The following is a 12,087-nucleotide window of genomic DNA, read 5'->3' on the forward strand; positions in this document are numbered from 1 at the left end:
GAAGGGAAGAGAAGGAAGGAAGGAAGGAAGGAAGGAAGGAAGGAAGGAAGGAAGGAAGGAAGGAAGGAAGAGAAGGAAGGAAGGAAGAGAAGGAAGAGAAGGAAGGAAGTGAAAGAAAGAGAAAAGCTTAGAAGTTTGTTGTTTAGCAAACATGTTGGATTCAACACAGAAGACACCGCAAAGTTCACAAAATCTCATTTAATGCACGTGGGATATGTTAGGAGACAGCCACCCTCAGTAACACATTTCCCTCACAGGTTAGTCCCTTATTGGATTCATCTACTTCTCCTAATAAGTGTGAACATAATTTCTGCATTTGTTCTCTTTGAAGACTGAAAACAGGGGGCAGGGCCTGCTGTTTTGGTGAGTTACAGAACACCAGAGTGGCCTTTTTTAACATTTTGGCTCTATCCCCACAGAGACGTGACACAAGGGGCCAAATTACCCAGCAAAAGACTGGAAATCTATAAATATTAAACCACCCCGGATTTCCCCGGCCCCCATGAAATGCTAGTCCTCTCAGCCAGGAGCTGGCAGGCAGGCGGGACGAGTGTCTGGGTGATACCTGTCTCAGGGAGCCCCTCAAAAAGTGGGTTGTTGGCCTGCAAAGCGGCTGAATGGGGACCACTTCTGTCACTAACACTGTTGGCAGGAGCCCTAGGAAGAGGCAAGAAGAGGGCGAGTGATTGCGGAGGGAGCCTGTGCCCAGGAGGAGGTCTGAGCTCAGTTTTCATGGAGAACTTTAAAGCTCCATGGGGTGGCCTTAAGGAAGCATTTTCCCCGGGTCTTTCTCCCCACAAGACAGCAGGGGTCCTGAGTCCAGAGCCCCAAAAGGGCAGAGGAGGGGGAGAGAGAAGAATTTGACAGGCGGCCCCTGCCCCTACCCGAGCAGCGACATTGATGCCCAAAGCTGGGGTGATGGATTCAGCAGCAGCATCACACGTCACTGCGTTCCTGGCCGGCCACAGGGAGCCCTTTGCTGAGAAAAGGGGATGCCGTTAGCTTTGGACCTTGCCCTGGGCCACAGGACTGAGGCCAGGAGCCAGAAACTTCACAAGTAATCCGTCAGGGTGCCTGCTCTGTGCCAGGCTCTGTGCCCATCTTTCTAAACCTCTACCTCCTGTCTTGGTGTCTTCTGTGAATCAGAAGAGCGGTAAGGACTAGGGAGTTAAGTGACTTGCTCATGGTCATACCACTAGGAAGTGTCTTGAGGCTGGATTTGAACCTGGCTCTCTAGCCACTGTGCTACCCAGCTGCCCCCCTAAAATGGTATTGAAAGGCTAGTTTTAATCAGGCCAGGGGTGGCCCAAGCCCAGCCGCCGGCTCCTTTTGGTGGGAAGCTCTTGTTCTCTCCTGATTCTTCTTAGCTGCGGTCTCGCTGAGAGCAAGGCCGGGGTCCTCGGGGCCTTGCTGGGGTGCAGGGTCAGTCCGTGGAATGGGCAGCCTGACGTCTTCCACCTGGCTCGGCTCCCTGCCGGCCAGAGCTGCACACTAGCCCGTCTTTGTGTCTTCTCATTCCTCGCAGGCATCCCCACCCTCATCGTGCTGGACCCCAAGGGAGAGCTGATCACCCGGCAGGGGCGGGTGGAGGTGCTGAATGACGAGGACTGCCGGGAGTTCCCGTGGCACCCCAAGCCCGTGCTGGAGCTGTCCGACTCCAACGCCGTGCAGCTCAACGAGGGCCCGTGCCTCGTCCTCTTTGTAGGTAGGGAGCCCGGCTGGGGCCCCGGCGGGGAGGAGGGCGGGGAGGCCCCGTCCTGACAGCCCCTTTCTGTCCCCGACAATGCCAGCCCTGACGCCTTTGTCTCTTCCCCACGGCTTCGCTTTTGACCCCAATGGTTTATTCATGGCTGTCCTCCCTGCAGGACCCCTGCCTGGCCCCCTCCCTTGTGCCCATTGACTTCCAGCTGAGAGTGGGGCAGGCTGGGGCTGCCGACCCCGGATAACTGACAGAAGCCTTGCTCAGAGGAGGCAGGCTCGTGCACCCCCGCCATCTGGGGGGCCAAAGGGGGGGTCTCTGGGACCTAGAGGGCAGCTCTGCCTAAAGCTTTGGTGTCAGGATGAGCTGAGCTGGGCAAGACACAGCCCCACGTGGGGATGACGGAAGCCTGCCAGGCTCCCGGGGGGCTCCTGAGACGGAGAGAGACCTCCCAAGCTCTTCTTCCTTTGGGGAAGCACTCCAGGGGGATTCCTCCCCCAGACCCAGGAATTCAAGGGAAATAAGTTAAGCACTCCATGACCCAGGAAGCAAAGTTCTCCTGTGTTCAGCCGTGCTAGAGAGGAGAGAGAAACCGTCATAGATTTTGTCTTAAATCTCTCTCTGGATGCCTTTTCCTGAGCACCCCCTTTGGAGTCCACACAGCCACAAAGGGACTCCCCAATTCCTTTTTCTTTTCTTTTTTAAACCTCTACCTATCTTAGACTCAAGACTGGGTATCAGTTCCAAGACAGAAGAGTAATAAGGGCTAGGCAACGGGGGTTAAAGGACTTGCCCAGGTCACACAGCTAGGGAGTGTCTGAGGCCAGATTTGAACCCAGGACCTCCCAGAGCTGGCCTTCCCTTTTTCTCTCCCACAGTCACGCTTGTGGCCCATCCCTGAATCCAGGGCCTGCCGCTGTACATCCAGCCCAGGGCCGGTGCCCGTTAATACAATATCTTGTACAGTGAGAATGCGCAGAAGGCTCGGGGGAAGCCAGTCTAGTGGCTCACCAGGTGGTGGTTAGAAGGGGCAGGGAAGGTCCTCCAGAGGCTCCTAGAAGGCAGGAGTTAGGGTATGTGCCAGGAGGGGTGAGGAGTTCCTAAGGTCCAGCAGTGGGGTAGGGGGGCCTTCTTCTACGAGAAGATCCCTCCCAAGGAGCCCCCAGCGCCAAGATCTCCCTTCGGCTCTCTTCCTCCAGAGAGGTGGCATCGCTTGCCAGGAGCAGTCCAGAGTCCCCCTGCTCTGTCTCCTGCCCCACTGACCGACAAGCTGCTGGCAAGTACCACTTGGTCTCTTTTTGAAAAACCAGCCTCCCTCCCCTCTCTTCTCTTCTCTTCTCCCCCTGCAGACTCTGAGGATGATGGCGAATCCGACGCTGCCAAGCAGCTCATCCAGCCGATTGCAGAGAAAATCATTGCCAAGTACAAAGCCAAAGAGGAGGAGGCCCCGCTTCTGTTCTTCGTGGCAGGAGAGGTGAGCGAGGAGCGGGCACCCAGGGCCACGGGCTCCCTGATGGAAGGGTGGCTGCCCCCCAGAGAGGGAGACGTGGGTCCTGCCCTCTCCTCACCATTTCCCTCTTGAATAGACGTGGCAAGGGGCAGATCAGAAAGGGCCAGTGTCCCGCAGGAACGAGAAGGGAAGAGCTCTCCGGGGTTAGCATTAGAAGAAACGTGTCCTAGCTGTGCTTCTGAACTTACAGTGGCACAGAACGTTGGCTGCAGAGTCCCAGGGCCTGGGTTCAAATCCTATTTCTTTTTTTTTTTTTAAACCTTCACCTTCCGTGTTGGAGTCAATACTGTGTATTGGCTCCAAGGCAGAAGAGTGTCAAATCCTATTTCTGATGGTAACCTTGGGCAAGTTCCTTGTCCTCTGTGGATTGTCTATATAAGGAGGGGGACGGACTTGTTGGCCTCTAAGCTGCCTTCCCTATCCAAATCTATAGTGCTGTGAAGAAAGAAATAGAAGTAAAGATCCAGATCACTTGAAAGAGAATTTCAGAATCCCTCCTATAGGCACCTTTGTGGCTCATAATGTTCTCATTATAAAGGATCATAAATATAGACCTGGGAGGGGTCTCAGGGACCCGCCATCCATCCAATGCCTTTATTTTACAGATAGGGAGATTCCAGCCAAGAATGGTGAAGGGACTTGCCCATTGTCACAGAGGTAGTGTCAGGCAGAATTTGAACCCAGGTCCTTTGACTCCAGATCTTTTCCCCCATCTCAGTCAAGCCTAGAGATATTAGGTTTAAGTCTAATGCCTCAAAGGACGGCTAGGTGGCACAGTGGCTAGAATGCCAGGCCTGGAGTCAGAAGGACCTGGGTTCAAATCCTGCCCGACACTTCCTAGGTGTGTGACCCTAGGCAAGTCTCTTAACCCTGTTTGCCTATCCCTTGTCCTTCTGTCTTAGAGATGTTGCTAGAAGGTAAGGGTTACAAAAAACACAGAAAGACTTGGACATTGAATTGGTAGTTGATGGGATCATTGACTAAAAGCTGGAAGAGGCCATCCATGTCCAACACCCTCACTTTAGAGATGAGGAGACTGAGGCTGAGAGAAGTGAAGTGACTTTCCCATTAAGGTATCACATCACAGAGCCATGACACCCAATATGGCCCCTTTCTACCATGCCACAGTGAAATGAATATGCCAGCAGTGAAAATCCCGTGAAAATGGGGTTCTTTTTGGTAAAAACAGAAGGGCAGAGCACTTGGGAAATGGAAAAGCCATCGTGAAGGTCACCTACATCCCTGGGGCTCTCAGGTCTGCCATGTGGGCTGAGCAAAGCTCACGGGGGACCCTCCCTGGGGAGGGTATCAGGAGGGCAGGAAACGCATCCTCCATGTTCCTTCTTGGCACTCCAGCCTGATGGGGGAATTTTCTCTCCTGCCCCCCCTTCAGAGGGTAAAGTCTCGTACCCTTCTTGACAGATACTGGGGGGAAGAGACGATTATCCCATCAGGCCATCGGACAATTGCTTTTGGTCCCAGAGACAGTGGAGGCTGAGTGAGGGCCGTTAGGAGCTTAGACACAAGTCGCTGATGCTCGCGGCTCAAATTTGGGGGTTTTGCTTCCCAGGGCCCATCGGGGAGGCTGTCCGGGATTGGGGCTTTCCCTCAGGGCTCCAGACGCTCCCCCTGGGGGAGGCCTCTTCTCCCTGGTGCCCTTCCCAGGCTCTAAAACCTCCAGCACCCCAATCCTCTGCGTGGCCAGCTCGGCCTTTCAGGATGGGTTTTACTTCATGCCCAGCCCACACAGCGGCTCCCCATCGGAGGGGGCGCAGCTTTCCTGAGGAGTGGTTTTGCCCAAAGCCTACGGAAATGCCAGTTTCATAAATAAGTCAGCGTCTCCCTGTGAGCGGACGCCCGTCCCCTGCCGCGCTCGGGCGGGCGGGCAGGCAGGCGAGGAGCGGCAGCTGGTCCCTCGGGAGGGACGCCCAGGCTCGCTCCCTCAGAAATGGCGGACCTCCTAGCAAAATGGCCGAGAAGCGCGCAGGGGCTCCCGGCCCCTCCCCCGGGGCATCTGCCCACGCGCAGTCCATCTGTAAGCCTCTTATTGGCAGGCAGATTCTGAAAAGTCGCCCCCTCCCGCGGGTGCGCGCCTGCGCCCTGGGTCCGGCTGCAGCTGGAGGTCTGCCGCGGATTCATTTCCAGCCCCCAGCTGAGCTCGGTCCCAGGCGAGCGGGAGCGGCAGGAAAGAATGGCTGAACACCCTGAATCACCCATTCATCACCTCCTCAATAGCCTCTGTGGCTAAGCCCATCTGGGCCCCTTCGGCAGGCCCCGGTGCCCCTGCTCAGCCCCGAGGTTGCAGGGGAAACAAAGGCGGTTCCAAAGGGCCCTCTGCCTTTGGCCCCACACAAAGAGCCTGGTGGAGGCCAGCTTGAATGGATTAAACGCCATACTCTTTATCTGGTGGCATATTTTTAAAGAGCCCGGGAACAGGAGGCAGGAGGGAGACAGGTTCCTGCGACGTCGTGGCCAATCGCGAGAGCAGAGACCGCAGAGGACCCGCAGAGGGTTCTGGCGTCCTCGTGCCGGCCGTAAATGCTGCCGCCTGGGTCCCCCGCACGTGGACAGGGTCCAGGTTTTCTTGGACAGTCCCTAGTTTCAAGAAAAGAAAATCGATTTTTCGCCCAGACGTACAAAAGCGGGTGCTTTCTCAGGCCGGGCAGCCTGCCTTGGAGCTCAGAAGATATTATGGTCTTTGGACCCGTGAAACCCTGGGCACGGCTCGGGCCAAAAGAAGAACGAGCTGAATGGAAGAGTCCTCAGAGGCCAGTCGGCCATCGGTCAGGCAATCAACAAACATTTAACTGCCTGCTCTATGCAAGGCCCTATGCTAGGCACTGACTACTCAGAGATGGCAAATAAAATCATGCTTAACTCTCTAAGACGAGTCACTAGAGAAGGCAGCGGAGAATAAGCAGAAGGAGAACCCAGATAAAGTAGTTCAATAGCAAGGGCTTTGGGAGGGAGGGCACAAGCTGCGGGAAGCAGGAAGGCCCTCAGGTTTTGGTGGGTGCAAGCCAGCGAGCAAAGGAAGAAGGGCATCCTGGGCATGGGGGCTGGAGACCCGCCATGGAACAGAACTGGACTGTGAAGCACACAATGGGAAGGAATGTCCAGTGAGGCTTCCGAGATAGTCAGGGCCAGGCAGTGAAGGACTTTAAACAGAAGAATGACTAGATTATCTTAGAGGCAACAGGAAGCCATTGGCGTTTATGGAGTAGGAGAGTGACATAATCCAGCCTCCTCATTTTACAAATGAGCAAACCGAGGCACAGGGAAGTCAGGTGTCTTGGTCACAAAGCATCAGAGGCATCGTTTGTACTCGGGTCCTTTGCCTCTGGAGACGGTGCTCTCTGCACTGTCCATCCCTGCCATCCGTCTCCTTCTGCCCCTTTTCCCGTAGGAACTCTCTTTACCTGGTTGATTATGAGGGGCCACTTCATCCCTGCTGACCTTATTTTTGCAGGCTCAGCTTTGTGGCTGAGTTCACTGGATCTGCCCTCACACATGACCCAGTTCTTCCCACAGCAAAGAGAAGAACCCTTGCTGGGTGCTACCATCTTGGACAGGAAGAAGTCATCCCTTTCTGCCAGAAAATAGGGATAGCCCCATGCAAAGGCGCCTTTCCTTTTGCCTTTGTCTGCTCAGCAAACTGCCTGGACAAGATCTGGGCTGGGTGTTTGCTTCTCACCCTGGGCTTGAGTTTGGGTTGTTTTAATCCCTAAAGTCTAAACCATTTACCCAGTGCCAGTGAGGGATCAGCTCGTTTAACAGCTAGACTTCCTCGTCTGGATCTCTGACGGCGACAAGAGCTCGCCAGGCTCCCCTGGAATGGTTTATTGAGATATTCCCTCCATCGAAGACTAGCCGTTGCCCCGGCTCTCCTCGCACTCAACACACATTCTCTTGTGATCTCTTGTCACTCTGTCAGTACAGGATGGGTGGGAAGAGCTGATGGAGAGAGTCGCAGAGGCAGAGACAGACAGAGACAGAGAGAGGGAGAAAAGAGAGACAAACAGAGGAAAGACAGACAGACACAAAGGGAAAAGAGAAGACAGAGACAAAGAGAGACACAGAGAAAGACACAGAGACGGAGGAGAGACAGACAGCCACAGAGGGGAGAGAGAGACAGAGAGAGGGAGAAGACAGAGACAGAGACAAAGAGAGAGAGACAGAGGGAGGACAGACAGACAGACAGACACAGAGGGAAGAGGGAAAGAGAGAGAGAGAGAGAATGCTATCATGTATAAGAGAGCCAGGGCTCGATGCAGAAACTGAGCAGAATGCCTGGGACTGAGCTCCTGAGAGCCTCACCCACCCTTTGAAAGAAGGATATTTTCTCCTCAAAGTCAGCTATGCATTCAATTCACTACCACCTTCAATGGACAAATTTTTCTTTTTTCTGCCTCTGGTCTATTCCCTAGAGTTTAAATTACTCTAAATTAAAATTATTATAGCTGGGTAATGGAGACAGAGGAGATGGTGGGTGAAGGTCTTCTGCCAGGATACCTTAGAGGTCTATAAAAGCGTACTTTATATGAATCTGGGGCAACTAGGTGGACAGAGTGCCAGGCCTGGGGTCAAGAAGACGCGTCTTCCTGTGTTCAAATCTGGCCTCAGACACTTACTAACTGTGTGACTCCAGACACATCATTTAACCACATTTGCCTCAGTTTCCCAATCTGTAAAATGAACTGGAGAAAGAGATGGCAAACTACTCCAGTATCTTTGCCAAGGAAACCCCCAATGGGGTCCGCAAAGAGTTGGCCATAACTGAAAAAAAAATGACTCAGCAATAACAGTGGTGAAACTATCCCAGGCCACATATGTAGACAACGTCTACCCAGGCCCTGGCATCAGAGGGCCTGGGTTCCAATCCTGCCTCTAATGTTTACTACCTGTGTGACCCTGGATGAGCCATTTAATCTCTTCAGGTCTCAGTTTCCTTATCTCCTGGATGGCCTCTGATGACCTAAATCTAGGATCTAAATTGCCCGAAGTCTACAGTCCTGTGCCCAAAATCCATTCCTGCATTTCTTAATTTGGCTGTCTGTGTCTCCCAGCAGAGGGATCTACCTCAAACCCAAGCTAAAGCCTCCGCCCGGGGGAGGATATTGTCCTCCCTGGACCATAAGGTGTCCCACTCCCTCTTAGACTGGCTCAGAGCCCCCCCTGGAGCAGAGCTGACTTCTTTCTGACCCCCCTTCCCCGAGGGCCTCCCAGATAACAAATTGTTTAGAGCCAAAGGCATCTTGGTCACAGACGGTCCGCCATGTTGCTACACACGATTAAGGGCAGACTGTACAACAAGAGGACCCAAATGGACCGGACCGAAGCTGGAATGGTCAGCACCATTGCAGTAATAATATTGTTAGAGCCCCAGTATAAAAGGTGACTCATCTTAGGACCCGAAAGGCTACCGGACAGCCAGGCCAGGCTAAGCCTAGAGAGGCCAACCAGCCTCCCTGCTAGCCCCCAGCCCATTCCCTGCCTGGCAGATCTGGGAACTGATCGTGTCCTGATGAAAAGGGTTCAATGGGGGTGGGGGGGTGTTCACGGGCACACTAGCCAGTGAAGAGCGAGCCATCCGTTTTGTACTGATCGGGGGCCCCGGGCTACTTCCACTCATCCTGGCTGGTTTTCTCTCCCTTCTGGTGGCTTTTCCAGGACGACATGACAGACTCGCTGAGAGATTACACCAACCTGCCTGAGGCTGCCCCACTGCTCACCATCCTGGACATGTCAGCCCGAGCCAAGTACGTGATGGATGTGGAGGAGATCACCCCCGGCATTGTGGAGGCCTTTGTGAACGACTTCCTAGCAGAAAAGCTAAAACCAGAGCCCATCTAATGGGACCGTGGCCTCCTCGGACGTTCTCCAAGACTCGGCCGCCGCCGCCGCCTCCTCCCCCTTTTCCTCTCTGTCCTGGGATTTCCCGGCTGCGTTTCTGATACGCTCACTCAACCCTGATGGCTGACCTCTTGGTGGTGCCTTTTCTTTCTGAGTTCACTCCTTCTCGCCAGCTCCCTCAGGGGGGCCTCCTTCCACCGTGTCCCGGAGGCTGCCTGAGCTTCCCGGAGATGTGTAGCCGGGCTAACTGGGATTGTGTCACCAGGACGTGCGCGTCCCTGGCTCATGGGGAAACCCTGGCAAGGAGATCCTTCCCCCGCGTTAGGCAGCAAGCAGCCATTTCACTTGGTTCTCAGTTTCTCCACATCTTTTCTTGATCCTTTGGGCCTTTACAAATCTTCAGGGTTACTCCCCTCTCCATACTCACACTCATGAATACTCGCACACAGGACACTTCAGGAAACAGAAGGGTGGTGGTTGGTGCCCCTCAATAGGTGTCCTTGGCTCTTGGCTAAAGAAAAAGAAAGTAGGGGCAGCTAGCTAGGTAACTTGGTGGGTAAAGTGTCAGGCCTGCAGTCTGGAGGATCTGGGTTCAAATGTGACCTCAAACACTTCCTAGCAATGTGACCCTGGGCAAGTCACTTAATCTTGATGGCCTAGCCCTTGTTGCTTTTCTGTCTTAGAATTGATATTAAGACAGAAAGTAGGGGACAGTGAGGTGGCTCGCTGGATAGACTCCCAGGTCTGGAGTCAGGAGATCCTGGGTTCGAATCTGGCCTCAGACACTTCCTAGCTGTGTGACCCTGGGCAAGTCACTTAACCCTCATGGCCTAGCTCTTCTGCCTTGGAGCCAATACACAGTATTGATTTTAAGATGGAAGGGAAGGGTTTAAACAAAAAAAGAAAGAAAAAGAAAGTCGTTAGCAATTTTTGGGCTCTTGAGAGAATTCTCCAAAGCCAAAAAGAGGCCTTTGTCATGGCCGGTGGGGCGCTGAAAGTCGTTGCAAGGAAACCAAGAGGAGAGCTTCTCCCTTCTGCGCTTCCCCAGGCTGCCCACACAGGGCCCACCTCATAGTTATGCAGCCTTTGGTTATGTGAACTGTCCTTGGTCCCTTGGTCGAAAAATGCTGCCCCCCCACACACACAGACACCATCCCCCTGCTCAGATGGCATTGGAGACCCCCATCCGGGTGCCCGTGTGAGCCTGGGCCGCTCGGCTCTCACAAGATGAAAAGCACAAGACACAATAACCCTTTCCTGAACGGATCTAGCATGGCCCCCGACCTAACGGGAGGAAACGGAGGTCCACAGAGGCGGAGGGACTTAGCCCAGGACGCACAGCTAGTGAGTGGCAGAGGCCCTGATAGGAACCCAGGCCCCCAGACTCCAGATCCAGTGTTCTTCCCACCACATCTCATCGCTTCCATCTCACACCTAAATGTCTGCACCCAAAAGAGCAGCGTTTTCCAGAGCGAGGCATCGGAGGCCTCTGGATAGGGCTCCGCCAGGCCTCCATCTGCCTCGGGCACAGACCGGGATCTGGAAAAGGGCCCCCAGCCCCCTGGGGTGGGGAATCTCACTGAGACTGCTTAGGGGAAGACCCGGCTCCCCAGAGGAGGCTATTGACTTTGCTCCCCTTGCTGTTGTTTGTTTATTGTAGTTCAAAGGGTAGGAAGTTAGTCATTAGTGATGGCCCAGGTCTGAAATGCAGTCACTTCAAAATAAAGCAGGCACCTTTGGGTTTTTCACCGGTGTGCGTGCAGCGTTCCTTTGTGAAGGGAGTTGTTGGCTACTTCGGCTTTCATCCCCCAAGAAGCACCTATTTAGGTGCCCTTTGCACGGAGCTACTCTCTCTTTGGGGGGGGGGGAAGCCTTGGGATCTCTAGAAGAGCCACGGGGACGTCTTGTCTCCCCAGGCAGATTCGGGGCTGCAGGAATGAGGCCACACACAGCCCTCACCCCTGGCCCCCTTGTCTCGATTTCAGAGCCCTGGGGATTGGTTGGGGATTGAGCACACCTCCTCGTTTTAGAGACCAAAGAGAAGGGGAAGAACTCAGCAGAGTAATGGCTGAGAAACTCCTGGGGAGAGGGCATGGCTGTGATTTCAGTGAGAACCAGCAGCCCGCCTCCCTCTGCCTGGTTGGCCACTGGACACTCAGAATGCTGAAAGGGCTCCTCCAGGGCCACAGAACCAGTGTTTGGCAAAGGTAGGACTCAAACTCGGGTCGAGCTCCCAATCCACTCCCCAGGCTGCCCCTCTGAGCGGCTGCATATCCTCCAAAGCCAAAGGAACAAGGCCTTCTGCCAGGCAACCCTGCAGGAGCTGTAAGCGGACACCAGGCAAAAATAAAAAAAAATCAGCCGGCCGTCTCCAGGGCTCCGTGGCATTTCCCAGTCTGACTCGGGTGTCCCTGCCAGTGCCATCCACTGGAGGCTGCCCCAGGGACTGCCCACTGGTGTTAGCTTTAGTTTTTGCCACAGCCCAAGGCCCAGTGTGCGTCCTCTGCCCCCTTCTGCTTCCTTTTCATGGGGTGGCTGCTCTGGGATAGAGAACCAAAGACTCTACTAGTACCAGGACCAGAAAGGGGGCTGGCCCTCGCCCCAGGGTGAGACAGGTCAGAGTGCTGGTGCAGAGCGGGTAGTAGGAGTCCTCTTCCCCCCCCCCCCAAGCAACACGGGCGTACTTCCTGGCACTAATTAGAAGCAGGTTAAAACATCCGTTGGGCTCTCTCTGGGCTTCTTCCAGCAGCAAGAGAAACCTGTGCTTGGAAGGCAGGAAGGTGACAGACTACAAATGCCACCCCGGGGTTCCCCATTTGTTGTCTCCACGATGACTTCCCCATTTACAGGACAAAGGAGAGGTTCTCCCCACTGCCAGGGAGCATCCCCTTAGCAAAAATGCTGCTGGGAGTGGGACGGATGATTGCGGGGGAGACTGAGCGGAAATCGCACCCGCTGCCCAGAGGGCTGTGGGCACCCGCTGATTTGAAGAGAAATGGAAATTTCCCTTTTCCACTTGAGCACA

The 12,087-nt window shown here is 54.4% G+C and overlaps 1 protein-coding gene across 1 annotated transcript in view; it reads left to right on the forward strand.

Moving 5' to 3' along the window:
• The window catches only part of NXN (nucleoredoxin), a 179,566-nt gene extending 169,854 nt beyond the window's left edge, over positions 1-9,712 (forward strand). The window contains exons 4-6 of the mRNA XM_044675599.1: positions 1,526-1,705; positions 3,049-3,173; positions 8,880-9,712. Of these exons, the coding sequence (XP_044531534.1) occupies positions 1,526-1,705; positions 3,049-3,173; positions 8,880-9,062 (488 nt within the window). The 3' untranslated portion in view covers positions 9,063-9,712. The remainder of the gene's footprint in view (positions 1-1,525; positions 1,706-3,048; positions 3,174-8,879) is intronic.
• The last annotated feature ends 2,375 nt before the right edge of the window (positions 9,713-12,087 follow it).

Source organism: Gracilinanus agilis, chromosome 4, assembly GCF_016433145.1.
Source record: "Gracilinanus agilis isolate LMUSP501 chromosome 4, AgileGrace, whole genome shotgun sequence".
Taxonomy (NCBI): Eukaryota; Metazoa; Chordata; class Mammalia; order Didelphimorphia; family Didelphidae; genus Gracilinanus; species Gracilinanus agilis.